General features: G+C 36.0%; 1 protein-coding gene across 1 annotated transcript in view; it reads left to right on the top strand.

Annotated features, from left to right (window-relative positions):
* Positions 1 to 27,095, top strand: part of LOC110626769 — a 37,368-nt gene extending 10,273 nt beyond the window's left edge. Inside the window, exons 7-21 of the mRNA XM_021772845.2 lie at positions 742 to 840; positions 1,159 to 1,275; positions 1,397 to 1,512; positions 1,642 to 1,741; positions 8,311 to 8,669; positions 9,171 to 9,501; positions 10,029 to 10,243; positions 11,526 to 11,744; positions 15,719 to 15,905; positions 22,853 to 23,103; positions 23,598 to 23,690; positions 23,839 to 23,940; positions 24,454 to 24,811; positions 25,924 to 26,061; positions 26,141 to 27,095. Of these exons, the coding sequence (XP_021628537.1) occupies positions 742 to 840; positions 1,159 to 1,275; positions 1,397 to 1,512; positions 1,642 to 1,741; positions 8,311 to 8,669; positions 9,171 to 9,501; positions 10,029 to 10,243; positions 11,526 to 11,744; positions 15,719 to 15,905; positions 22,853 to 23,103; positions 23,598 to 23,690; positions 23,839 to 23,940; positions 24,454 to 24,811; positions 25,924 to 26,061; positions 26,141 to 26,746 (3,291 nt within the window). The 3' untranslated portion in view covers positions 26,747 to 27,095. The remainder of the gene's footprint in view (positions 1 to 741; positions 841 to 1,158; positions 1,276 to 1,396; positions 1,513 to 1,641; positions 1,742 to 8,310; positions 8,670 to 9,170; positions 9,502 to 10,028; positions 10,244 to 11,525; positions 11,745 to 15,718; positions 15,906 to 22,852; positions 23,104 to 23,597; positions 23,691 to 23,838; positions 23,941 to 24,453; positions 24,812 to 25,923; positions 26,062 to 26,140) is intronic.
* The last annotated feature ends 799 nt before the right edge of the window (positions 27,096 to 27,894 follow it).

Raw genomic sequence — 27,894 nt, 5'->3', positions numbered from 1 at the left:
TCATTGACTTATTATAGGAGAAGATGATTATAATTTTTTCCAACTTCAGATCTAAGTGCATGTCCCTTAGTATTTGAATTATGGGCTAGTTGGACATTTGAAATGCATTTATTGTGGGTATTTGACATTGAGTATATAGAGTGTAGATATTGGTGATATTTGGATGCTAATTGATTAGAAATGACTCGATAGTTTTGATGTGGATGAATTCAGGGCTGATCATGACAATATTGTTGCAGATGGTTATTATGAGAAATAGAGATGGAGCAATGGAGAGACTGATTGAATGCATCATGAAGAGAATTTCTTTGATATTAGATCACAATAGGGGTTCTGTTGGCATTGTTCTTAGGATTTTATGTTGAGTGTTTTAGTTTTTGTAACCTTTTTTTTTGTAAAGTTGAAGGCATAATTATAGTTACTGGATTTGCTCAACCCTTGGAATTTCCTGTACTTTTACTTGATTTGTTGTTGTGATGTACGTTCTCCCGCATTTTTAGGCATCTAATATGTTCTCCTGTATTTTTGTTGTTGTGAAATAATACATGCTTACCAATATGTATATGTATTGTCCTTGTTATTTTTTCTGGTTAATATATGTATATATGTGTGTGTATATATATATCTATGCATCTAATTTTATTGGAATCTTCCCTGTGTATACACATGCACTTGCTTGTTCATTCTTATCTATTTTGTTTTAATTGCTTTATCTACTTTTATGCTTAAATGGGATTGCAGGCACTTCTCGTCTCAGGTGGTAGTGATGGTTTACTTGTACTTTGGAGTGCGGACCATGGTCAAGATTCTCGAGAACTTGTACCCAAGCTAAGCTTAAAGGTTAACCTCCTTCATCATACTTTGTGCTCCACTTTCAACGTATAATGAAGTAATCATTCCCTGATATGGATATCCATACATATTTGAATGAACTCATGCTACACTGATGACATGTTAAAATGGCTTTTCCATTTAATTTTCAAAAGTTTCTGTAAATTTTTTACCGGCAATTTCTCTCCAAGTCTTTTTGTGTATTGTAGTTATATGTATGCACCAATTTAGTATTTTTCTGATCTATAGATGTAAAATTCACGCTGCTTTCTATTTTGTTAAATTGAGGGCAGATTTTAATAGTTTGTTTATGAACCATACCTTTAGGCACATGATGGTGGGGTCGTGGCTGTTGAGCTTTCCCGAGTAATAGGAGGTTCTCCACAACTTATTACCATTGGTGCAGATAAAACGTTAGCTATATGGGACACAATTTCTTTCAAGGTGTTGTATTTTGTGAAAGGACTCTATATGCAGGCTTTGACATTTATGTTCCTTCATATTCTAATATACTTATTCTGCTCTTTTCCTTTTAAATTTAGTATCCATTTGTCCCTTTGTGCAGGAGTTGCGGCGAATAAAGCCTGTTCCCAAACTGGCTTGTCACAGTGTGGCCTCATGGTGTCATCCTCGAGCTCCAAACCTTGATATATTAACTTGCGTCAAGGATTCACATATATGGTATAGTTTTATCTCTTGACAGTATTGGTTGCAAGTTCTATATTTTATGGGTTTTGCCTTTGGGCATTAGGTATTGATGATGGGATGTGGATGTCAAAATGTAAAGAATTCACTTTGAACTTCTTGCAGGGCTATTGAACACCCCACCTATTCAGTTCTCACAAGGCCATTATGTGAGCTTTCTTCACTCATCCCTCCTCATGTTCTTGCACCAAACAAGAAACTAAGAGTATGTAATTGATTTTGGTCCCCTTTTTTTTCACTTTATTTTTTTAAAGTTTAAGTGATCATTCAGCATCTCTAGCTATGCTCTTAGTTATTGCAATTAATGGTTGGAGAGATAAGAGTGATTATTTTCCAACGAAGTAGGTTTGTTCTAGATGTAAGTATTTTTCTGTTCTCTCTTTCTCGTCCCCCCCCTCCCTTTTAATGGGCCTATCTCCGCCTTCCTTTTCTTTTAGGATTTGATCTTTGTCTACTATGCTATTCAACACTTATCATTGACACGTCATAAAAAAGTAGCATGCATAATATTATGTAAAAATTGTACAATATGTTTTTAATTAGTATTGTCATTCACATTTCACACATTATTATTATTATTATTGAAGAATTTTGGGAAAATTTAGAGTATTATTGTATTTCACTCTTCATCTTTACAATTGGTCTACACGACTATTTATACACAAAGAATTATATCTAAACAGGAAGCAAATAATCAAATAATAATTATAGAGATAATTAAGGATCCTAATCAAATCAAATCATATCCCTAGAATCAGCTAGGATCAGTAAATAAGTCAACACTCCCTCTCAAGTTGGTGCAAAGATGTCGCACATACCCAACTTGTAAATCAGATTATGGTTGATTTTGTTGTTGAGCCCTTTAGTAAACACATCCGCAAGTTGCCCAGTAGAAGTCACATGAACTAGGTTCAAGACATTGTCGGTTAATTTTTCTTTAATGAAGTGCCGATCAATTTCAATGTGCTTCATCCGGTCATGTTGGACTGGATCTTGTGCTATACTTATAGTAGCTTTATTGTCACAATACAAAGTTATCTTGTCTCTCTCGGGCAACCTTAACTTCCTCAATAACTTCTGCAACCATAAGAGTTCACACACACCTTGGGCTATTGCTCTGTATTCTGCTTCAGCACTTGATCGAGCAACAACACTTTGTTTTTTGCTCCTCCAAGTAACAAGGTTCCTTGTGCAGTAGCTAGAGGTGGATCTCCTGTCATCGAGAGATCCTTCCCAATCTGCATCTGTAAAAGTTTTAACTTGGAGGTGACCATGTTTGGAGTAAAGAAGCCCTTTCCCTGGTGCAGACTTTAGATATCTCAAGATGCGAAGTACAACCTGCATATGAGTGTCGCGAGAGTCATGCATGAATTGGCTGACTAAGCTAACAACATAGGCTATATCCATGGTTTTAAATAACGGTCGTTACGTTACGTAACGGCCGTTATTTATAAGTTTTCGAGCCTGCTGTGGCCGTTAAGGCCTGTAAATAACGGCAGGAAAATTTTATTGCTGTAACGGCCGTTATGGCCGTTACGCAAAGGTAATGGCTGTTATCGACCATGATGTGACGGCCATAACGACCGCTACTTTCCTTACCAGTAGTCCAACACCGGCCTTTGTATGCATTATTGAAGGGGAAAAAACCGATTTCTCTACTTCTTCTCTTTGGCCTTTTGTCTTTCTTTACTCTTTACTACTTTGTGTCTTTGCCACAACCAGCAAGCCAAGCAGTCCTCCATCCAGCACACTCTCCCTTTCTCCAGAGTCCAGACTCCAGCTATAGGCTCTAGCGTTCTTCCATACTTATTTCCAGCCTCCATTTCAACTTTTCAAGCCAAAAACTGCCATATTTCTCTTAAATTTTTTGATAGCAGCTTATATTCTTAAATTTCTACTAAAAAACCTACCCTAAACGATCATTCTGGTAGTATTAATTGAGGTAAGTTACTATATATAATGTTTAAAATATATGTATTGTATGTTTATTTGATATATTTGTACTTATTATTAAGTTGTATAACTTAATTTTCATTATATCTTTCAATATATTTTAATTTCATGAACTTTACAAATTTTTCCAAAAAATTTGCGCCGCGACAGGCCGTTACAATTATGTTATGACCGTTACAGGCCTGTTTCCGTTACATACGGCCGCAACCGCAAACGCGACTGCGACTACGACTACGATTTGAAACCATGGCTATATCCGGTCGAGTGTGTGAGAGATAAATCAACCTTCCTATTTCCAGCTTGTGATTACTTTCAATGGGAGATTCTGCTGGTTTACACCCTATCATACCAGTTTCTTCCAAAAGATCCAGAATGTACTTTCTTTGGGAGATGAAAATTTCTTTTTCTGATCTAGCCACCTCGATATTTAAGAAATATTGTAGTTTTCTTAGACCTTTGATTTCAAATTCCTGAGTCAACAACCTCTTTAGTTGAGCCATTTCATCTTTGTCATCACCTGTCATCACTATATCATCAACATACACAATAAGGGTGATCTTACCCTTGTGATGTTTGATAAATAGAGTGTGATCAACATTGCTTTGCTGGTAACCAAAAGACATCATTTGCTAAACTTGTCAAACCAAGCTCTGAGAGATTGTTTTAGCCCATACAAAGCCTTTTTTAACTTGCACACCTTTCCTTGTGTCTTCTCATCGGTGAACCAAGGAGGAATTTCCATGAACACTTTTTCTTCTAAATTTCCATGAAGGAAAGCATTCTTCATATCAAACTGTTGCAAGTCCCAATCCAAGTTGGCAGCGCAAGATAACAGAACTCTGATTGAGTTCATTTTTGCAACTAGGGCAAATGTCTCTTGGTAATCCACTCCATCCAATTTGGCCTTAAACCGTTCAATTGTGCCATTAGCTTTGTGTTTCACTGTGAACATCCATTTACAACCAACGAGTTTCTTTCCAGGTGAGAGAGTGACAAGCTCCTAGGTCTCATTTTTAGCCAATGCTTTCATCTCTTCAATCATTGCTCCCTTCCATTTAGGATTTGCAAGAGCTTTCTTCCAATCCTGTGGAATAGACACAGAGGAAATAGACAAGGCAAAGGCTCTATAGGAAGGAGACAAGGATTCATAAGAAATAAAGTTAGAAATAGGGTGTTTAGTACAAGATCTGGCCCATTTTCTTTGTGCAATAGGTTTATCTAAGTCATTGGAGCATTCAAGAGTTGAAGAAGATTCTTGATTGGGTAACTCACCAGAAAAAGATTCTTTACTCTGAGTAGACTGCATAATGGCTTCTTCTGCATTGTCTCTCCTCAAATACCTTCTCAAATCTGACTTGTCCAAATGACCAATTCTCTCTTCCTGATTGGACATCTTCCCCTGTCTACTAGAACTCAAACTCTCTAGTTGAACCATATCATTCAGAATCACAGAATTCGGGATCACCTCTTCTTGCTCATTATTCTTCCCCTGAAAAGGTGAATGGGTGGTACTGAAGTAGGGTTCAGTTTCTCGGAAGGTAACATCCATACTGATTAAGTATTTCCTAGAGGGAGAGTGATAACACTTGTATCCTTTCTGCGTCGGAGAATACCCAACAAACACACATTTAAGGGCTTTGGGATCCAATTTCCCTGCCGTCCTAGTATGGACAGAGCAAACGCACCCAAATACTTTTGGTGGAACAACATATGAATTCTTACCTTGTAGAACATCCAAAAGACTCATAAAGTCAAGGGTCTTGAGAGGCATTCTATTGATAAGATAAGCAGATACAAGGATTGCATCTCCCTAATATGCTTTGGGTAGATTCATGGTGAACATAAGAGATTGAGCTACTTCTAATAGATGCCTATTTTTCCTCTCAGCAACGCCATTTTGAGCACTAGTATGAGGACAACTAGTCTAGTGTACTATCCCATTACTCTCCAAATAAGCAGAAAATCTACTATCCATGTATTCTCTTCCATTGTCAGTTTTCAAAATTTTCACCTTAGTATCAAATTGAGTACAAACCATCTTATGAAAGGATTGAAAACAAGAAAAGACATCACACCCAAGTCATTCGAGTGCAACAATCAATAAAGGTAACAAACCATCGATTACCAGATAAGGAGACAGTTTGAGTAGGCCCCCAAACATCAGAATGAATAGTCGCAAAAGGAATTTGACTTTTATTATGACTCAAAGGATAGGATGTCCTAGTGTGTTTAGCATACTCACAAGCATCACAGAATAAAGAACCAAACTAAGTTCTAGCAAACAAATTAGGATAAAGTTTTTCTAAGATAAAAAATGATGGATGCCCTAACTGCCTGTGCAACTGTATTATTTGCTAATTGATATCCTTATTTTCTCCAAAACAGACTTGAGATATCGAAGAACCTGGATCACCCTCCAACATGTATAAGCCATCATGCAGCCTACCATTGCCAATCCTCTTCCCTGTGCGAAGATCCTGAATAACACAATGATCAGGAAAGAATTCAATTTTACAGTTAAGGGCATTGGTAATAGCACTGACAGATAAAAGGTTGACAGGAAAGTGGGGAACATGGAGGATAAATGATAATTTAATGTTGGATGTGCAAATAACAGAACTTGTTTCAGATATGGGAGTAAAAGAGCTATCAGCAATTCTGACACTATTTTTGGTTAGAGAAGGAAAATAATTGAGAAAGCCTTTAGAAGAGCCTGTCATGTGTCTATTCGCACCAGAATCGATAGTCCATGGAATATTATTAAGAGAGGAAGCATTACTTGACTTAACAAAATTAGATGTGGCACTGAAGGATGAATAATTAGAGTTAGGAATCGAGACTCTTTTACCTTCTGCCATCAACAACCTTTTACTTTCTGCCATGTATCCAAGGTTGTACACACAAGAGAGCCCAATCGATTCACCAAAAGATCGGGTAGCAGCACGGGAAGGCCGGAAAGTGGTCGGAATCGTCGCCGGAGTGATCGGAGGGCAAAGCAGCGTCAGGCGATGGGTCATGCGTCGGGAAGCGATGGGTCATGCACCGAGAAAGGGAGGCGCGTGAGCCTCACGCGCAGGTTTTTCCGGCGTCGAAGCTGGGCGATCGGCCGGTGACAGTCCGACGATTCTCCTGGTGCCGGCGGTGAGAGGAGAAAAGGCTTCTAGATGGGTTAGTACCAAAAAGGTAGATCTAGGATTTTGAAACCCTAAAGAGGAAAATTTGAATGTGAGCCCTAAAATCAAGAAAAAGTTCTGATATCATGTTAAATTTGGATCAGGTCTAACTCACCCCAAAAGCTAGCTCAAGGGGGAGGAGTGTTTATGGCCCATATAAGGGGCACATTACCCCTTTCTACAACCGATGTGGGATTCAACACACCCCCACGCCCAGAATTTTTATTGGTGCGTGACATATTTATGGGAGGTGCAACATCGGATGGGGAGGCTCTGATACCATGAAGAAGTTTGGGAAAATTTAGAGTATTCTTGTATTTCACTCTTCATCTTTACAATTGGTCTACATGACTATTTATATACAAAGAATTATATCTAAACGGAAGCAAATAATCAAATTATAATTACAGAGATAATTAAGGATCTTAATCAAATCAAATTATATCCCTAGAATCAGCTAGGATCAGTAAATAAGTCAACAATTATATATAATAAAACACCAACTTTCTGTCACTGTTCCAGGAAAAACTGTTTCTTTCTTATCTGTTAACCGCTCATACATTGAAGATGCATTAATATTAATTATATTTGTCAGATTTGCTACATTTGCATGTGATCTGGTCAGGTGCAGCAACCAAGAGACATGGATTAAATAAATTTATAAGATTTGGAAATAAGATATAAAAGAATAAATAAGGAAAACAATGGAAAAATAAATTTATCTTTGGCTCAAGTTAGAGTACAACTTCTATTTTTGTCTAAATTTAGGTTTTCTTAGAAAAAAAAAATAATTTTCTTATTTTTAATTAATAAAAACTTCTATATTTATGATAATAAAACTTAATGCAGAAATTAAAAACACAGATTCAAATGTCTCCCTCTGAGCACTTGGGATTCATGAAAGTTACCTTACAAAACCCAAAACCAAGTAATCAACCGATAGTGAAATGCAACAATACCACAATTACAAGTTGATCACCACACCACATGAACAAAGATACTTGTTAAATTGTTTTAGTAACAAATTAAATATTGTGTTAAAAGAATTCCTATAACTAAGTCACATCAATAGCATGGGCAAATTTACTTGTATGATGCAAATCCTGTTTCCTGTTTGGAGGTGAGGGTGACTGGTTCACGCTGGTAGAGAACCAAATGCTCCAATGCAAAAAGGTGATAAATTAGTGATGGAAGGGTTAGGAGGAGATTGGACATTGGAGACTTAAATTAACATGGAGAGAAGTAGCATGAGAAGATTTACAATTTTATGAAATTGATGTGAAGTTGGTCTTAAATAAAGCAGAATGGTGAAAAAGGATCCATATAACTGATTCCAAGTAGTTTGAGATTAAGACTTTATTGTTCCATACTCTCTAGCCTCCAAACTTTCTTTAAACTAGAATTATGCAAATTTATTTTCTTAAAAATCAGTGTTTCTTGCAGTTTGGCATTTGATAACTACTAGTCTTTTGTGTGCTTGTTGTAATAAAGGCAATTGTATCTTCAATATATTACTGTTGCGCTTGAGATTCTTTAAGTAAAATTTGGTTTAAAGAAGTTATTAATCATGCTTCATAAGCGCTAATATTTTCCCATGCTTTGTTCCATATATATGACATCCTGGATATGCATTGGATTGTCATAGCAGGTTTATTGTATGGTTGCACATCCTTTGCAGCCTCACCTTGTTGCTACTGGAACCAATATTGGTATTATTGTTAGTGAGTTTGATGCCACATCCCTCCCAAGTGTAGCTCCTCTGCCAACACCATCAGGAAATAGGGAGCATTCGGCTGTCTATGTAGTTGAAAGGGAATTGAAACTACTAAACTTTCAATTGTCCAACACAGCAAATGTATCTCTCGGTAGCAATGGTTCCTTGTCTGAAACAGGAAAGCACAGGGGAGACTCAGCTGAACCATTGCATGTCAAGCAGATTAAGAAGCATATTAGTACACCTGTTCCACATGATTCATATTCTGTTCTTTCTGTGAGCAGTTCGGGAAAGTAAGTTTCCTAACTTTCTCTAATGCTGTTGATATATTGCACGTGGACATACCTTTGCACTGATTTGTTTGTTATTTCTTGTTTGTAATTTGAAATATGAAGTGCAGACATCATCATTAGGTAAGTAGCAGGCACCTATAAAAGTGGACTGTTAGTTCTGAATAACTTCTAATATGGCATTTAGGTTTTCAGCTAGTTATTCTTGTTCATGTTTCGGAGATGGATGAAGTTGCACTGAATTATTTATTTTTCTCCTTTTTTTTTAATATAACATGGAGTAAATCTCCTTTACTCAAATAGTGGTGGCTGCTGCAAAGGTTATTCTACTTATGTTGTTTTTCTGCATGTCTTAGCTTTTTGCATTGACGTTTTGAAGCTGGGGGTGCGGGGTTTTGCTTTGTCATCTTCTATTCATCTATTAGTTGTTTTGGCATTCCCATTTTGGAGCTAGAAATCCTCGTGGCAGTGAAGTTACTTTCTAACCACAAATGTCTTTTGCAGATACCTCGCAATTGTGTGGCCTGATATTCCTTACTTCTCTATATACAAGGTTAGTGATTGGACCATCGTAGATTCAGGCAGTGCAAGACTTCTGGCTTGGGATACATGTCGTGATAGATTTGCTATACTAGAATCTGCAATAGCTCCTAGAATTCCTATAATTCCCAAGGGTGTTTCCTCAAGGAAAGCGAAAGAAGCAGCTGCAGCGGCAGCTCAAGCAGCAGCAGCAGCAGCTAGTGCTGCTTCTGCAGCCAGTGTGCAAGTTCGTATCTTGCTTGATGATGGTACATCAAATATCCTGATGAGATCTGTAGGAAGTCGTTCTGAACCGGTAATTGATGCCTTTCTCTTGTTCCAGGGTGTATATGAGTTCCACTTAATCTAAGTTCATTCTTTGTGAATTTTTTCCTGCAATCAAGTGCAATAGGATTCAGGCTCATGACTTGTCTCATTCTGAATTTTTTTTATGCAGGTAGTCACTTTTGGTGTTAACATCTGCTGAATTTTCTGATATATCTGCGTCACATAGACACATACAAAGTTTCCCATTTTTTCTTAGTAATCCCAAAAAGCATGTACAGATGGAATTGACACTTTATTCTCAGAATTTCTTATATTTTAAACCATCAAAGTATCATGTAGACAAAAAAAAAAAGCTGCAGTTCCTGATGCCTTACAGATACTTTGATAGTTTGTTAATAATTAGAAAGTTTTATAACTCCATAATCCATGTGGTTCAACAACATTGTGCATCTTATTGCTTTTTCTGCATTCTCCATTGTAATTGCAAAGACTATGTTCAATTGTTGCTCTTGTGTGGAGTGAAGTTGTCCTCTTATTGAATATTATCTGTTCTAGGTCATTGGCTTGCATGGGGGGGCACTGCTAGGTGTGGCCTATAGAACATCTCGGAGGATTAGCGCTGTTGCAGCAACAGCTATTTCCACAATTCAATCTATGCCTCTGTCAGGATTTGGAAGTAGTCCTGGTTCTTCATTTAGTACGTTTGATGATGGATTTTCTTCACAGAGATCTCCTGCTGAGGCAGCCCCTCAAAACTTTCAGTTGTTTAGGTGAGAGTCATAATACTTCTCTGTTGTTAGTTAATTGCAAGAGATATGCGAGTTGGGACACCAATATCGGTCAACTTCTTTATCATTGTTTGCTCATGGATGAACTAGGTAGGCGCATTAAAATGCATCATTCTAACATTTTTATGATGTTAAAGTTGGAATAATAAAGAATAAAGAGGAAAATAATGAGATTTACGTGGTTCAGTTATGAAAGCCCACATCTACGCCTATGGACACAAAATCTTAAAGGGCTACATCTTTATTTAATTGTATTTTATATGTCATAATGCATAAGCTTCTTTATTTATAAAGGAAGATTCGAGACATATATGGCATGATATCATAAATCAAGGGATTCCAACTAAATAGGGTATATAAATCCTCCTACGTAGAAAAATATAAAATACATATCGACTTTCCATAATGCTCCCCCTTAAGTTGGAGCATGGAATCTCTCATCAATTTCAACGCTTGCCCTTGATGCGATTCTTGTTGAAACCAAAAAACACAACCAGCAACTCACAAGTTAGATTAAAAAACACCTACACAAAGCCATTCACCTTAAGTACCAAAACACAAAGCAACTCCTAGGGTTGCATTCCCCTCTTCAAAGCTGACTCCCAATACATGCAACCTTGTCTCCATTCTTTAGACTATCTTATCCTTTTCCCTCTTTATTCCATAATTGACAATTGAAAAGAATCCAACTTTTGTAAAATAGCAAGTTTAATGGAGAAATTGTTTGAATAAGGTCATGTAAATATGTAATTGCCTTTTTTGATATCACGGAAGAGTTGCTACATGGAATTTTTCTGATAGTATTGGCACTTGATTAAATGGCAATGAGAAGGAACAAAAGAGATAAAAGAACTCAAAAATTGCAGGTCTTCAGTCTTCCACTGTATTTAACTGGCACCATTTCTAACTGTGCTCTCTCTCTTTCTCTCTCTCTCTCTCTCTAAACTAACCAACATTTTTGCTAATTGCTCTCCCCTTCAGTACATTCTTGCTCATCCTTCCCATAATTGCTCAACAATGCTATCTTTTCAAGTAATTACAAGTCATATTGTGCTTTTGTTGATTCATTCTACAAGCATTGGTCCATCAGGCTCCTATAACATACATTAATTGCATACTGAACATGAAAGTGTGCTGGCTGCTATCTGAAGCATTTAGCAATTTTTATCCAAGCAGATTAATGTACTTTTTCTTTTACCTTAGGGTAAGTAAGACCTAAGGTTTTTGATCCTTTTTAATGCTTGATTAAAATTATAATTTGCAGTTGGGAAACTTTTGAACCTGTGGGTGGTCTGCTTCCTCAGCCAGAATGGACTGCATGGGATCAAACAGTTGAGTACTGTGCTTTTGCCTATCAGCAGTATATTGTCATATCTTCTTTGAGGCCTCAATATCGATATCTAGGAGATGTTGCAATTCCGTATGCTACGGGAGCTGTTTGGCATCGTAGACAGCTTTTTGTGGCTACACCAACTACTATTGAGTAAGTTTTTTTTATTGATTAATGTTTTATGTCTATTTTTAAGTTGGACTCCTGGTTTATTCAGAGAGACTGGATTTTTCTTGTATCTCTGGTTAGTAATTTAAATATAAACTAGTATTGCTCACTTAGGGAAATATTATGTTTGGCCAATTGAAACAGTCCGGCCCAAGCTGGTCCAAATAACTTTTGGACCCACTTTCCACTTGGCTCAAAATGGTTAACTCAAGTTATTTAGTAGTTTCGTGCTAGCTATTATATACAATTCGGAATTGCCATAATTTCCCGATGTGGGATGTAATCCACAAGCAGGCAGCTGACCGTTACACTCGGTCCGGCCAAATTTGCGACGTCCTCGTCACAACTGAATTGAATACAATTGCTAAATCAGGACCATACCCTCGGGTATTGTGGTTCGCTAGTACCTCGGGCGGCTCTATCTCGTCTCACATGGGTAGCTCTTTCCTCGCAGGTCCACTAGCTCCGCACAATTTTTCTGACCCAGAGTGGCTCTAATACTAATTGAAACAGCTCGGCCTAAACTGGCCCAAATAACTTTTGGACCCACTTTCCACTTGCTCCAAAATAGTTAACCCAAATTATTTAGTAGTTTCGTGCTAACTATTATATACAATTCAGAATTGCCGTAATTTCCCAATGTGGGACGTAATCCACAAGCAGGCAGTTGATCGTTACACTAGCTTAAATGTGATTCAAATTTATATGGATTATTATAGTGGAATCCACTTGAAGGAAGAATGGAGCTTGAAGCCATTTCCTTTTATTTGCAGTGTAGATCTAGATTATTGATGAAAATATATCAGTTTTTCCTTGGCTGGGACTTAGGATAAGATTGGTTATTTTCCATGTAATGGAGCATTTATAAATATGAAAATGAGGACAATATAATGTGCATAACAATTTTGGGAAACTTCTTTTTGCAACAATGTAGCATTAGGTGACCAATTTCGTGATGTTTATGCTGAATATGTTGGAGTTTCTATATTAGCAAAATAATTAAAATTCCCTCGAAGTAGACATAATTATGGATCAAGTTTTGTATGATCAATCAATTTTAAAGGAAGATATGCTATTAGAGATTCTGATTGCTATTGTAGATTGGTAAGATTTCTGGTCATGGTTTTAAATCGTGGACGCGGGAAACGGAAATAGGCCTGTAATGGTCGTACCGTAATGGGAACGGCCTGTTGCTATGCAAATTTTTTTGAAAAATTTGCAAAGTTAATGAAATTAATAAATATTTAAAGGTGCAATCAAAACTAAGTTATACAACTTAATAATAAGTATAAAAATATTAAATAAACACAAAATTTATAATTTTTAAACATCATGCATGATGATTAACCTCAATTATCACCAGAATGAGCGTTTAGTAGGTTGTTGAGTAGATCCACTTTGTTTTTCTAATAAAAGTAGTTTTTAATCATTTTTATTTATACATTCACTACAAAAATAAAAACTAAAGGGATTCAAAAAAACTCTAAAAATTATTGAAAAATAATAAAAACTTAAGTTCTGAATTTGTAATCAAAGTTATATAACATTCTAACCTCTAATTATTTTTATTTTTGCATTAACTACAACAATGATTCAAAAAATATTTAACATTTGTTGAAAAAAATGATAAAAACTAATTTTTTTGCACAATAGATTTTGAAACCACTCTCAAATATAGAGTTCTTGATACTTGAAGAAGTGAACAGAGGAATCTGCAGTCCTTAGTAGTCAAGCTTACAGAAATTTAGGAGAAAGTTGAGAAGAGAGCTTGAGAATTAAGGGAAATGTAATGTTTTTTTTTATAGTTTTGGCACTTTGGCTTAGGAAATGAAGTGATAAGGCTAAAAAGAGAGTTTTCAATCCTTCAACTGTTCAAATATCACATGAAGAAGGCTGTCCCAGCAAGAACACAACATTCTCTGCAAATTCTTGCAGAGAAAAGAAAGTCACAGCCTGAAATGGCCGTGACCATTATGTAACGGCCGTTACTCTAACAAAATTTTATTGCCGTTAAATAACAGCCTTAACGGCCACGACCTTCTCCAAAACCTGTAAATAGTAACGTAACGGCCGTTATTTAAAACCATGCTTCTGGTACAGTAATGCATCAGTTAGTTACAAGGAATGGGGGAATATGATTCTGTTTTTCTGGTTTTTGTGCCTGGCCCTCATATAGGTTTAACCTCAGGTTATTAAGCCTTTTTATCCCAGTTTTCTGCATTGGTAAATACTCAGGTAATAATTAAATCTCAATGAAAAAGTTCAATTAATATACAGTGCTCTATTAATTGTGATTTCTATTGCCAGTTTGCCACACTTGGAATTGGTCGGTGTTAGTTGATAAGCAGCCACTTGCCCACTTCATGTATAGGGTCCAAGCCAAGGGTCTTTTGGGGCTATAAGTAGTTTTGTATTAAGTACACATATGGTTTAGGTGCTTCACCAATAATTTGCTAGTGAATGATTTTTTGCTTGTGTCTGTGGCAGAAGAGAAGACACAATTGGAAATTCTTCTCCTTATATTTTGTACCAGATACTTTAGTAAGGTTTTATTATTAAATCCTTCTGACCTTTAAATGATTTTCATAATGTTTTGGGAGAAGTAGAGTTCTTTAATGCTTGTGAGTTGTTTCTAGCTCGTAGTCGTTCTGTCTGTGAGCAAGTCAAGCTGGTTGATGAGTCAGTTTCCTGCAACTAGCTTGCAGATAATATTTTCTCTCTTCCAAATCCAACAACCTAAATAAGGTGGAGTTCTACTTTATTCTTTGAACAACCAGAGTCCCAGTCAGTTTGGAATACAATTCAATTATAGAATTGTCAAAGTTGTGGTCACATCATGAATTTCTCTTGAGTTCAATGTCCGCTTCTCTAACTTATCATGCTAAGTATTTTCTCCAAATAAGCTGAAGAATTATGTGGTTGAAATAATTATGATTGAAGGTGCTCAAGGTCTAAAGGCACCTGAGCAATGTGAGGTACACCTTAACTAAAAATGCATAAAATTCTTTCTTCACTAATTCTTTAATGGTTTAAGAATGTTTAGCTGATTATTTTTTTTTATGCCAATTGCTGCACAGTGATTTCATAAAAAAAAATTACATACAAATGTTTAAGTGAATATTATTAATTACTAATTTAGAAGTAACTTTCTAGATATCAATTTTCTAATGGTATCCTTTTGGTCTATTTTTCAATTTTAAAATAGTAGATACTTGCAATTTGATTAGTGCCTCGTTATACTGTCATCCTTCATTCTTTGCATTTGTTTAATTACCGTTCACCAAGTTGATAGAAAGGATGGAAAGAAATTTTCTTAGGGGAGTGTCATAATTGTGGTAGTGTAGTGTGTCTAGATGACTGGTGCATGATTTTCAAGGTCAAAATTTATATGTTCTGTTACTCTTCTTCCTTTTTTTTTTTTTTTTGAAAAAGAAAATGGAATCAGTTGAACCTCAGTTTTTTAAGGAAAAGGTTTATGAAAATGCTGCTGGAAGCAACTGGAGCTAGCTTAGCTGCAATCTTTTCCTCCTTCCCCAATTATTGGCCTTTGGAAAATAATACTTTTGCAATTAGTAGTGACAGGGTGAGCAAAAACTTTAACTTGAATTGAAATTTGTATTCTCTGAGTGATTGGCTTTCAAAGAGGGGCATGTAACAACAGCTGCAGCTCTGTGAGGTGCCCCCCATCATCTATTCAACTGCCACTGCTTATTATTGGAGTTATTTAAGCTTTATTTTTAGGAATTGGTATTCGTTGATTGTTTAATGTGATGCTCCTTGATTATTCATAGTCTCCTTTTCCTTTTTCTTTTCCTCTAACTGAACATATCTTTTGTATATATGATTCCCTTCAGTGTATTGTTATCATTTTGTGTCCATGGAATTTATTTTAAAAAGAAAGACATTGAAGTATAGGAAGAAATGTATTTTAAATATCTAACAATTCAGTACTTTTTCAGATGTGTTTTTGTGGATGCTGGAGTTGCAGCAATTGATATAGAAACAAGAAGAATGAAAGAAGAGATGAGATTGAAAGAGGCACAGGCAAGAGCAGTTGCTGAACATGGAGACTTGGCCCTAATCACAGTAGAAGGTCCCCAAAGTGCTACACAAGAGAGCATAAAACTAAGGCCACCTATGCTACAGGTTGAGAATTCATAGTTTACCATGTTCTTGTTGATATTGAATGAAATTCTTTATTTGATTCCAGGGAGGGAAGAGGATAAATTAGAGGTTTGATTAAGGGTTTTAAAAAAGGGAAATGATGTGGGATTTGATGTTACATCATAATAGCCCGAATTGGATGAAACATTTAAACTAGCCCATATAATTCTACATACACATATTTTAGGGGTAATTATAGAGTTTTAACATAAATACAAGAAGAATATAATTCGACTAAACAAGACGTTAACAAACCCAACTACTTTAAAAAATCTAGATAAGAAAGAGATAAAACTAATGGTAATTAAAATGGTAAAACATGAATAAATCCTAGATAGAGTTGGAAAGCTCCTAAATTATCTCTAAATAATTTCTGCTGCTGTTATTGAAAAAGACAAGAAATCCAAAGTGCATTTGGACTGCTAGAAACATAATAAACCTAGGAAAAGGCGTCCTTAGTCCGTTGGGTGGAGGACTGCATCCCTTGAGCATGTTCCTGGGACTAGGTACACACCCAGGGCATGTCTTTCTCTGTGTTCTTTTGCTGTCCCTACTAAAATGTTCTTCGTTTGCCCTTGTTCCTATCATGCTTTCTTCCTTTGTTTCTTAGCTTGCTGTTTTTTTACTTTCCAAAAAATTCCTCAGTCCTCACTACTTTCATCTAGGGGTGAGCAGTATTCGGTTCAAACCGAAAAAACCGACCGAACCGAACCGATTTAAAATTTTGGTTCGGTTTTTTATATATTTCGGTTCGGTTCGGTTTTTAATTTTAGAAATTTTGGTTATTTCGGTTCGGTTCGGTTTTGATCATAAAAAAACCGAAAAAATCGAACCAAACCGATTAGTGATAATAATATGTTTTTTCAATAATATAGAGAAATTAAATCATATTAAGATTAAAATATTTTAATTAAATTTTAAAATACTAAAAATAAAGTGTAAAAAATAAAAAAATTATTAAAAATTGAAACCGATCAAACCGAACCGAATCAGACCGGTTTGATTCGATTTCTGACCAAAATCGGTTCGGTTCGGTTTTCATAAACACTAAAATTTCGGTTTTCAGTTTATTCAGTTCGGTTCGGTTTTGAACCGAACCGACCGAATGCTCACCCCTACTTTCATCCACACCAAGGAACTTATTAGATATACTTACAGCAAAGGAAATCTTTAGTTGTGTGATTGTAAGATTGTTTAGCTTGCTAACCAATCTCTGATATCTACCAGGATCCTTCATTGGCTCCCACTGTCTAAGAAGTGCTCCTTTATTTGGGTCAATATCTGCATGTTTGCAGTCTAATATGCTAGTCTCTTCCAAAATGTCCAAGACATATTGTTATTTTGAAATAATAATGCTTGTTTTGAGTGTTTTTCCAATCCAAAAAATACTTCAACTTCCCTATATCCTTGGCTGAAAATGACTAAATATATGTTGTTTGACTTGAGAGATGAGGTCCTGGTTGTTCCTATTATAGCAATATCATCCATATAGCCTATATTTATCATGATCACCATAACGTAAATGACTGAATGATTTGCTTCACTTTAAAGCATGAAAAATTGTTGGACAATAGCACTGAAGCATCCAAATTATGCACTTGGAGATTGTTTAAATAATACAATAATTGTTGTAGTCGTCATACTCGTTCAAATTTCCCATGAGCAACAAACCTTAGAAATTGCTCCATATATGCTTGGATAAGACAACTTTAATGTGTAATTGATGAAGTATTCGATGGGGGATTGCAGCTAGGGCAATAAGAAATCAAATAGAGACACCATTGAAGAAAATATTTCCCCATAATCAAGCCCAAAGATCTAAATATTTCACTTGGTGTCAAGACAGGTTTTAGTACCATATTGAAATTTAGAATGATATAAAAAGGTAAGAGAAAATAACTAGAGAAGATTTAGGTGGTTTGGCTTTGAAAATTTACATCCATAGAAATAAAACCTCAAAAGATTACATGTTATTCACTTGCGTATTAGCATAATACATACGACCATATTTATCATGGAAGATACAAGATATTTATGGCATCCCAAAAATCACTCCTTAATACAAGCTTTAATCAATTTGGTGATTTTGCTAATACTCGCACATTCCGTGAATTTAATGGAATATTTCATCAATTGGAGAACTCTTTTTAGACTCTTTTCGACAAACTAGCTATTTTAGTAGTTGTTAGCTACTTTAGTAACCGGTAGCCATTTTAGCAATGGTTAGCCAAACCTTGCAAGAAATAACTTTTCGTATTCTGCTCCCTCAACCTCTAAATACGGAGTCAAAACACTAAACACTACCTTCAAAATTGTTGTCAAACAGAGCCTTAATAATATTTTTGCTAAAGTTATGGATTCATCATTAAGCTTTCTTTTATTATTCTTCCTTTTCTTCTTTTTTGGTAATATGTCTTTCATTTTTAGCTGAATACCATGGAGAAGAAGAGAAATTTGGGAGAAAATAGCTTTGGGTCTCAAACCCTAGGCTAAATTGAAGGAGGATAAATATGAGAGAAAAGTAGCTTTTGGACTCAAATCCTATGATACCATGTTAAAATTAGACAAGGATAGAAGGGAATGAATGGAATTGTTCGATTTTATCCTCAAGCAGCTGTCATTGTATTCCCCTAATTTTGGATTAAGTTGTTGTGTTATATTCTCTTAGGCAGCTGGATTTTTTTTTATATATATTTTTATTGAAGAAAATAGGGAAATACACAATTAGTAACTATGAATAATCCCTATAATTATGTGCATGATTTACTCCTTAATAATCTGTATAATCCTAGCATAGAATACAGTACACTTACTCATCTTCATTCCAAACTGTTGGACCACCTCACTAAACCTGTCAAACCATGCCCGAGGACTCTGTTTCAAGCCATAAAGGGATTTTCGAAGTCTACAAACCTTGCCTCACTCCTCCTGAGCAACAAAACCAGGTGGTTGCTCAATATAAACCTCCTCCTGAAGATCACCACGAAGAAAAACATTTTTAATATTCAGTTGATGCAAAGACCAATCATGTGTAGCTGCCAAGGAAATAAACAATTGAACAGATGCGAGCTTGGCAACTGGGGAAAATGTATCAGAATAGTCAACTCCATAAGTTTGTGCATAACCTTTGGCCACTAAACGGGTCTTGAGGCGAGCAACAGATCCATCAGGATTTAGTTTCACTGCAAACACCCATTTGCACCCAATAGCCCGCTTTTCTGGGGGCAAGGACATCAACTCCCAAGTACCATTAGTGTCAAGGGCCATCATTTCCTCTTCCATTGCAGCACGCCAACCAGGATGGGACAAAGCCTCAATAACAGTTTTGGGAACTGAAATAGAATCTAAAGCAGTGGCAAAACAACGAGAAGAAGAGGATAATTGATCATAAGAGACACAAGCTGAAATAGGATAAGTGCAAGTACATTTACCTTTGCGAATAGCAATGGGCAAATCCAAATCAGACAGTGAAGGATCAGTGGGAGCAGGATTTGTCAATGAAGAAGCGGGTAGTGGAGCGGAGTCAGAGTCCTCTAAGCGTTTGGAATACACATGAAAGATGGGAGAGCGACCTGGCACATGAGCGAAAGGTGTAGGAGTAGTCTAAGGAGATAGAGAGCGAACAGTGTATAACAAGAGGTCATCTTCCTCTCCTTGAGTGTTATAAACAGATGATGGCGGAAAAAACGGAGTGGACTCAAAGAATGTTACATTCGCAGACACAAGATACCGATTCAGATCAGGAGAAAAACAATGATACCCTTTCTGACGTCGAGAGTAGCAAAGGAAGACACATTTGAGGGATTTGGGATCCAATTTAGTAACCTGTGGACGAACATCACGAACAAAACAAGTACACCCAAAGATACGTGGCTCAATAGGAAACAAAGATTTAGTGGAAAACAAAATATTATAAGGAATATCACCATGAAAGATGGAGGAAGGCATGCGATTGATCTAAAAACAAGCCGTGGATACAGCATCAGCCCAAAAACATTTAGGTACTTTCATTTGGAATAAGAGGGCTTTGGCTACTTCAAGAAGATGTCGATTTTTTCTTTCGGCAACTCCATTTTATGAAAGAGTGTCAACACAAGAGGACTGATGAAGAATCCCTTTTTGTAACAAATAAGATTGAAATTCCCTAAAGAGATATTCTTTAGCATTATCACTTTGCAATATACGAATGAGAATATTGAATTGGGTTTGGATTTCAGCATGAAACGCACAAAAGATAGAAAATAATTATGAACGACTCTTCATTAAAAATAACCAAGTAGTACGAGAGAAGTCATCAACAAAAGTAATAAAGTACTTAAAGCCAGACTTAGACATAGTAGAACAATGACCCCAAACATCTGAATGTACTAACTCAAAGGGAAACGAAGCCCGTTTATTGACTCGAGACACTGAAGGTAAACGATGATGTTTGGCAAATTGACAAGACTCACAATCTAAAACAGACAAAGAATGAAACTGTGGATATAACTTCTTCAAAGCCGAGAGAGAAGGATGCCCCAAACGACAATGAACATCAAAAGGTGTGAAACGCGCGGAACATGCAAGAGATCTAGGTAGTTGTTGATCCAAGACGTAGAGACCCTCTGACTCACGCCCTCTACCAATAATATGCTTCGTCGAAAGATCCTGAAAAATACAGTGATCAGGAAAGAATGAGATATAACAATTCAATGCACGAGTGAGTTTACTAACAGAAAGTAAATTAAATGCGAACTTAGGGAGACATAACACAGAGGATACAGAAAGAGAAAAGGTTAAGTTGACATGACCAGAACCCATGACAAAAGAATTAATGCCATCAGCAAGAGTAACATAAGAAGGCGATGCATGAGACTCCAGATTGGACAAAAGGGTAGAATTACCTGACATATGATCGGTAGCACCAGAATCAATAACCCATTTGGAGGATGAAGATACAAGACATGCAGTAGAGTTACCTGACTCGGCAATTGCAGTGATTGAGGAGGAATTAGAGGATTTCAGAGATGCCTGGTATTGGATGAATTGTGCATATTCATCTGTAGATATCAAAATTCCCTTATCTGAAGGGGTCTCAATTGCCATATGCGCCATTTGTGTGCACTGATTCTTATTCTGTAGAACAGTACTGAAAAAAAAACACCTCCACCCAACACTTGAACGGCAAACAAACCTCAGATCTGACAAGGGGACCATGTGGCAACTCCAGCGACGGTGAGATCCAAATGTTACCCTTTATGGGTAACCCAAATGAACAGAGCCCTAAGTCTCCAAAAAGAAATTTAAAACTTGACGAGAAGGAAAAAAAAAATTAAATCTCTACGAGAAAGGCTCTGATACCATGTAGAATGATAATATTTGTTGTTATATCACAATAAAGATTACAACCTATTTATACATGAGAGACGGTATCTAAACAGAAAGAAAAATCAAGCCTATGATTATACAATCCCTAAGATTAAGTAACTAACCCATCTATTAATATTTACTTCCTATATTAACATATTTACTTCCTATAACCTATAACAATGAGCAAGTGTGATCACTTAGTGTTTTATAGAAATTTCTGATAGTGGAGTAATTCTGCTTGTAATATATGTGGATGATATCGTTATCACAGTAAATGACATTTGCTGGCATCACATCTCTAAAAGAATTTCTTAACACAGTTTCATACAAAGGATTTGGGCTTTTTAAAATATTTTTTTTGGGAATCGAAGTTATGTGGTGTAAGAAAGGCATCTTCTTATCTCAAAGAAAATATGTTCTTGATTTGTGGGCAGAAACAAGAAAATTGGGTATTAAGCCTTATAGTACCCCAATGACCCCTAACCTTCAACTTACCACAGAAGACAGTGAGCCATTTGTAGATCCTGAAAGGTATAGAAGATTAGTTTGCAAGCTGAATTATTTGACGGTGATTGGAAGAAGTTGGGTTCACAAATTCGGTGCTTGCTAAATTGTAGTGTGATAATCAAGCAGCTATCCATATTGTCTCCAATCTAATATTTAATGAGAGGACTAAACACATCGAGATTGATTGTCATTTTGTTCGTGAAAAGGACCAACAAAAGATAATATCAACATGACATATTCGAACTGAAGAACAATTAGGAGATATCTTAACTAAACCTCTAAATGGGACTCAAGTTGATTATATATATAACAAGTTGGGCATGATTAATATCTATGCTCCAACTTGAGGGGGAAGTGTTATAAGTTATAGGAAGTAAATATTGATAGATGGGTCAGTTACTTAATCGTAGGGATTGTATAATCATAGACTTGATTTTCTTTCCTATTTAGATACCGTCTCTCATGTATAAATAGGTTGTAATCTCTATTGTGAAATACAAAAAATATTATCTTTCTACAAGTATAATTATTAAAATTTTTAGTTTAAGGTGAAATAGTAGAAAGTATGAGAGTTCAGAATTTTTTGGCCCTTTCCTCTCAAGTAAACTGAATGTTGAAGTTTTAGTTCTAACAGAAGTTGGAACATATCAAAGTAAATTGAACAGAACTATTCTTGATTGTAAATGAAACCAACCTGTCTAATTATATAGATATTGCATGACCCGATTTAGACATTGTTGCTTTATTGTAAGTTTCAACAATAGGTACTTTGATGAAGATGAAAGTCAAACTAGAAATTGTTTAAAAATCTTTTCCATGCTGACCAAATTAGTTTAGTCAGGCCAATGGTGTAATTGACTTAAGTTGAATTTTGTGTGCTTTAATATATATTCAGCAGCAAGAGATCTAGTGATAAATTCTTGTAGTTATGTGCTTCTATACTTCTATAATTTTTTTGCGCTGAAAGTATCATAAATAGATCCAGACTTTGTTTATTTTGAACTATAATGACTATATGATTGAAGAACTTTATCTCCTCCTCTCTTATCTGAATCAATGTGTTTTCTTTGAAGGTGGTTCGTTTAGCTTCTTTTCAGCATGTTCCTTCTGTGCCACCTTTCTTGACATTGCCAAAGCAGACTAAAGTTGATGATGTTGATTTGGCAATGCCAAAGGAGATAGAAGAGAAAAGGGTTAGTGAGATAGCAGTTGGTGGCGGAGGGGTGTCTGTGGCAGTTACTCGTTTTCCTAGTGAGCAGAAACGACCTGTTGGGCCTCTAGTAGTGGTGGGCGTAAGAGATGGAGTTCTTTGGCTTGTTGACAGGTAATTAGATGATTTTTGTTCAAAGTCATATTATCTTTTCAATTGAGTAAAGAAGATAAAATTGTTGTTTCTACTCTCATCTTTTTTTATCATTTACCTGCAAATGATATTAGTTTGCAGTGTTAAAAGTTTGGTCATCATGCCTGGATGGCTGGATGTTAATTCTTCCTCCTACATTTCTCACTGTGCTCCACCATTTCCATGAAGTTTGTTGGAGTCCTAAACTCGAAATGTTTTGGCTGGTTAAATTTCTTTTTTAGATTCTAGTTGATGGCAGAAAATTATTGTACCAAGCTCATCAACACAAATAACTAGTTTATTAGTTTCTTCTTTATCAATATACTTGTTTCCAGTGCAACGTACGAAAGCTCATGTAAAGCTTGATATGCTTTTCATTTGGAATGAGGGAGTTCCTTTGTGTACATCTTTTTGTTGTGAATTTATGATGCCTTATTATGTAATGCAAGAAAAATATGAAAGTTCTTTTTTGGTAGATATATGTGTGCACATGCATTATCCTTGAGTCATCCTGGTATTCGTTGCCGGTGTCTTGCTGCTTATGGAGATGCTGTTAGTGCTGTTAAATGGTATGCTACTCTTTCAGCTTTCTTATCTTACATATTAATGCTACAAGAGATGTTATTAGTTTTTTTCTTACATATCATCTCAAAAAAGAAAAAAAAAAGAAAGAAGGTTATAATCTTTATTCTGTTGTCGTTGCGCTTTTTTACACAGGGCAAGTAGGCTTGGTAGAGAACATCATGACGATTTGGCACAATTTATGCTGGGAATGGGCTATGCTACTGAAGCACTTCATTTGCCTGGAATATCTAAGAGGTCTGCCATGCATAATTTTAGTTTCTCCATTAATTTGGATATTACACATGCCATCTCTTTTGCTGAGGTTCAAACCTGTCGGTAGTATTCTTTTGTAAGCAAATGTGCTTCCACATACAAATGTTTTTCTGTGATCCATATTATACATGTGTGCATGTGAGCATGTTTACATGCAAGCATGCACAATCCTGTTTTTGATTTGTACATCAGACATCTTTTATGTGTCAGGTTAAAGGCTTATAAGTTCTTGTGATAATCAATAAAGTTCAACTAATTCCAAATTATATCTGCATCAAGTTAAGTGCTCAAGAGCATTTTATTTGTTACATTCTAATGCATGCTTTTCTTGTTGCAAATCTAATTATACTCTCTTTTTATTTATGATAATCAATGAAGTTCAACTACTTCCAAACTATATCCGTGTCAATTTAAATGCATTAAGAGCATTTTATTGTTACATTCTAATGCATGCTTTTCTTGTTTCAAATCTAATTATATTCTCTTTTTCTTTAGGTTGGAGTTTGATTTAGCCATGCAGAGCAATGATTTAAAAAGAGCACTTCAGTGCCTTCTTACAATGAGCAACAGCAGGGATGTAGGGCAAGATGGTACTGGTCTTGGTTTGAGTGACATTCTTAACTTAACAGCAAAAAAGGAAAATCTCGTTGAAGCTGTTCAAGGAATAGTGAAATTTGCAAAGGAATTCTTGGACCTCATTGATGCTGCAGATGCCACTGCACAAGCTGACATTGCTCGTGAAGCTCTCAAGAGGTTAGCTGCTGCTGGTTCTGTAAAAGGAGCTTTACAGGGTCATGAGTTAAGAGGACTTGCTCTACGCCTTGCAAATCATGGCGAGTTGACAAGGCTGAGTGTATGTTGCTATACTGATTTATACTTTTCCTATTTGGCCTTTTGAACTGTTTGATGGATGCTAGAAACTTTAAGCAACCTACATGTTCTGTGTAGTCTGTCGGTTCTTCCATTTTGAAATTCATGATTTATTCTTTTATGAATGTGTTCTTGATAAAAAAAATTACAGCCATTCTACTTTACTTATTCTTTAGTTATTTGATGCATCCTTGGCAAATCTCAAGAAAAATTAAATATTTGGCTAATATATTGTTGAACCATAACTATCTACAACCACAGGGATTAATTATGGGCTAGTTCTAATCCCTCATTTATGGGATTAGGGAGAATTGGCCTTGTGGGCTTGAAGTAATAGAGAATTTAATCTCTTGACCTTTGCTAATGGGGTTGAATGCAGTTACTAGAGACATTTTGGGCATGCATATGACTTATCTGATGCCTACAAAACTTTTCCATGTGGTGATTTCTCACATGGCCTTAGATCAATGATTCATAAGCAATCATTTTTACCTCAAACACCTTTCATCTTTCTTGTGATAATTTCTTGGCATATTTTTTCAAGCTGATTATAAAAATTGATTACTCCTTTCAAACACTTTGAAACATCCTGACATTGAAGAACCTAAAAAGGAGATGGAAATGGGAAATGAAATGTGCTAGACTTGCTTTTCTAGGAATATTAGGCTCATCCTTAAATTATATGCGTTCCTATCATGCATCTTGCCAACATCGCTGAAGCTTTGAAATTCCTAGCTGTGAAGCATATACTGTAAGCGTGGAAAATAGGAGTACAACCCGCTACACTCGGTTGTCCTCTGAAATTCTGACTTAGCTTCTATTTTTTTCTTCTTGGTTTCTTTTATAGATTATGTTTGCTTAGGATTCGTTTGAACATTTGTCTAAATATTGCAAAATGGAATTTTTGTGCTTTTGTAAATTACTGGGTGATCATAAATGAAAGATCCAAAATTTGTAGAATGACTTCCAGGTATGTCAAATCAATTACCTCAGACATGGTTCTCAGTTTGTGTGATGTTACATGTTTCAATGTCAATGCCCTTATGATGTCTTTATATTAGTCTATTTCTAAAGTAATTCTATGCACAACTGCAGGGCCTGGTAAACAACTTGACTTCAATTGGCTTGGGACGTGAAGCAGCATTTTCAGCTGCGGTTTTGGGAGACAATGCTCTGATGGAAAAGGCTTGGCAGGATACAGGGATGCTTGCGGAGGCTGTACTGCATGCCCATGTATGCTTTTCACACACACACATACAAACAGGTTATTCAAATCCTGAAATTAGTATCTAATTAGCTTACATGTCTCCAGGCTCATGGGCGACCTACACTTAAAAACTTGGTTCAAGCGTGGAACAAAATGCTACAGAAGGAGGTTGAACATGGCCCATCTATAAAGACAGATGCTACAGCTGCCTTTTTGGCTTCCCTCGAGGAATCCAAGCTTACAAGTTTGGCAGATGCAGGGAAAAAACCACCGCTTGAAATTCTTCCTCCAGGGATGCCATCTCTTTCTACTTTTATTACTAGTCAGAAAAAGCCTGGTCCTGGTACACAAAGTTCCCAGCAGCAACCCAACAAACCATTACAATTAGAAGGACCGCCTGCTGTTAATTCTGAAACAGCAACTGCGTCAACCACAGCCACTGCTACTGCTACAGTACCAGAAAGTGCACCTAGTTCTACACCAGATGCAGAAATTGCTTCACCCCTATCAGAAGCGGGTGAACCCCATGGTTCCGTTGATAAAACCCCTATGCCGTCCACAGGAAGTAATCCAGATTTAGTTGCTTCAGGAGAAAACACCACACCAACATCTACGGATAACACAGAATCAATAGAGGTACCCCCTCAAAATCCAGATAACCATGGATCACAAATTCAAAATTCCATGCCCTTGAGTGATGATTTTGCTTGAACATCAAGTTTGAGATTCGTTAGTGTTGGAATGATGATTCTTTTTATCTTTATATGGATTGATTGCGGACAATTACAGGGTCTAGCGATACAATAACAGAATTTGGATCAAGAGATTAGTTTTACTTCAAGTTGAACCCTTATCTGTATAATTTGTTGGTGATGAAATCTTATATATGCTTAGAAATGATTTGTCTGGGAACTGTTTCATTATGGCATTGTTAGTTGCAGAGTGTCTTCTTATAAAGGCAACATATTGTCTTGATCTGCTAGTGTTCAGGATTTTCCAGTGTTACTAACAAATTTTACCACATTTTTCAGTTTTAGAGAGATTTACTATTTAGTTTCCAGATATTGCCATTATTTACAGGTCGTGATTTTGTATTTTCAGTTTTCGTTCTGTCAATGAAATAGTCCTTTTATTCAATTTTAATCCCATTTTTATATTAAAATTGTGGTAAATGGAGATGGAACTTCTTATGATAATAGAATTCTAATTAAAACTCAAAACTTTCTTTTGTACCAGAAAAAATATGAGTAATCCTTCTCACGATTTTTTCTCCATAGTAAAGAATCATTTAAAACCAAATCAGACACTATTGGAACAAACCATTACTGAATCACCTTCCAAACAAAAGCTTCAATCTCTAATGCACAGGAGAAATTTCATACAATCTAATTCAATACAAATAAAAGTTTTAATCCCTAATGCATATTAGAAATTTCATTCAAATTACCGAAAAAATCATGAGTATAAATTATCCAAAGAGATTCATTTATACTAATGAATTAGCTCCAAATCATAAATCAATTAACTCACAGCATTATCCAAAGCTGGAATAACAAATGAATCAAAATTACCACACTGAAAGTAGAATATGAATGAATTAATGGACAGAGAGTTGTTTGAAAAAGGTGAATTAGTGCATAAACTGCTCAAAACTGTTTCAGGCTCATCTCCAGCTAGGTTTCATCGATCTAGAGTTGCATCCCTTACCAATTGTGGCTTTCAAATCTTTAAGAGCAAATCAACAAACCAATTCAGCCCCTAAATCAGCAAACTAATTCAACCACTTCTAGCAAAGGCTTGCAATCCATGAGTTGTTTGATGTGACGATCCAAATCCTTGTGCAGAAACTTCCTTCTAGT

Source organism: Manihot esculenta, chromosome 11 (genome assembly GCF_001659605.2).
Source record: "Manihot esculenta cultivar AM560-2 chromosome 11, M.esculenta_v8, whole genome shotgun sequence".
Taxonomy (NCBI): domain Eukaryota; kingdom Viridiplantae; phylum Streptophyta; class Magnoliopsida; order Malpighiales; family Euphorbiaceae; genus Manihot; species Manihot esculenta.
This window is presented reverse-complemented; position numbering and strand designations above follow the sequence as displayed.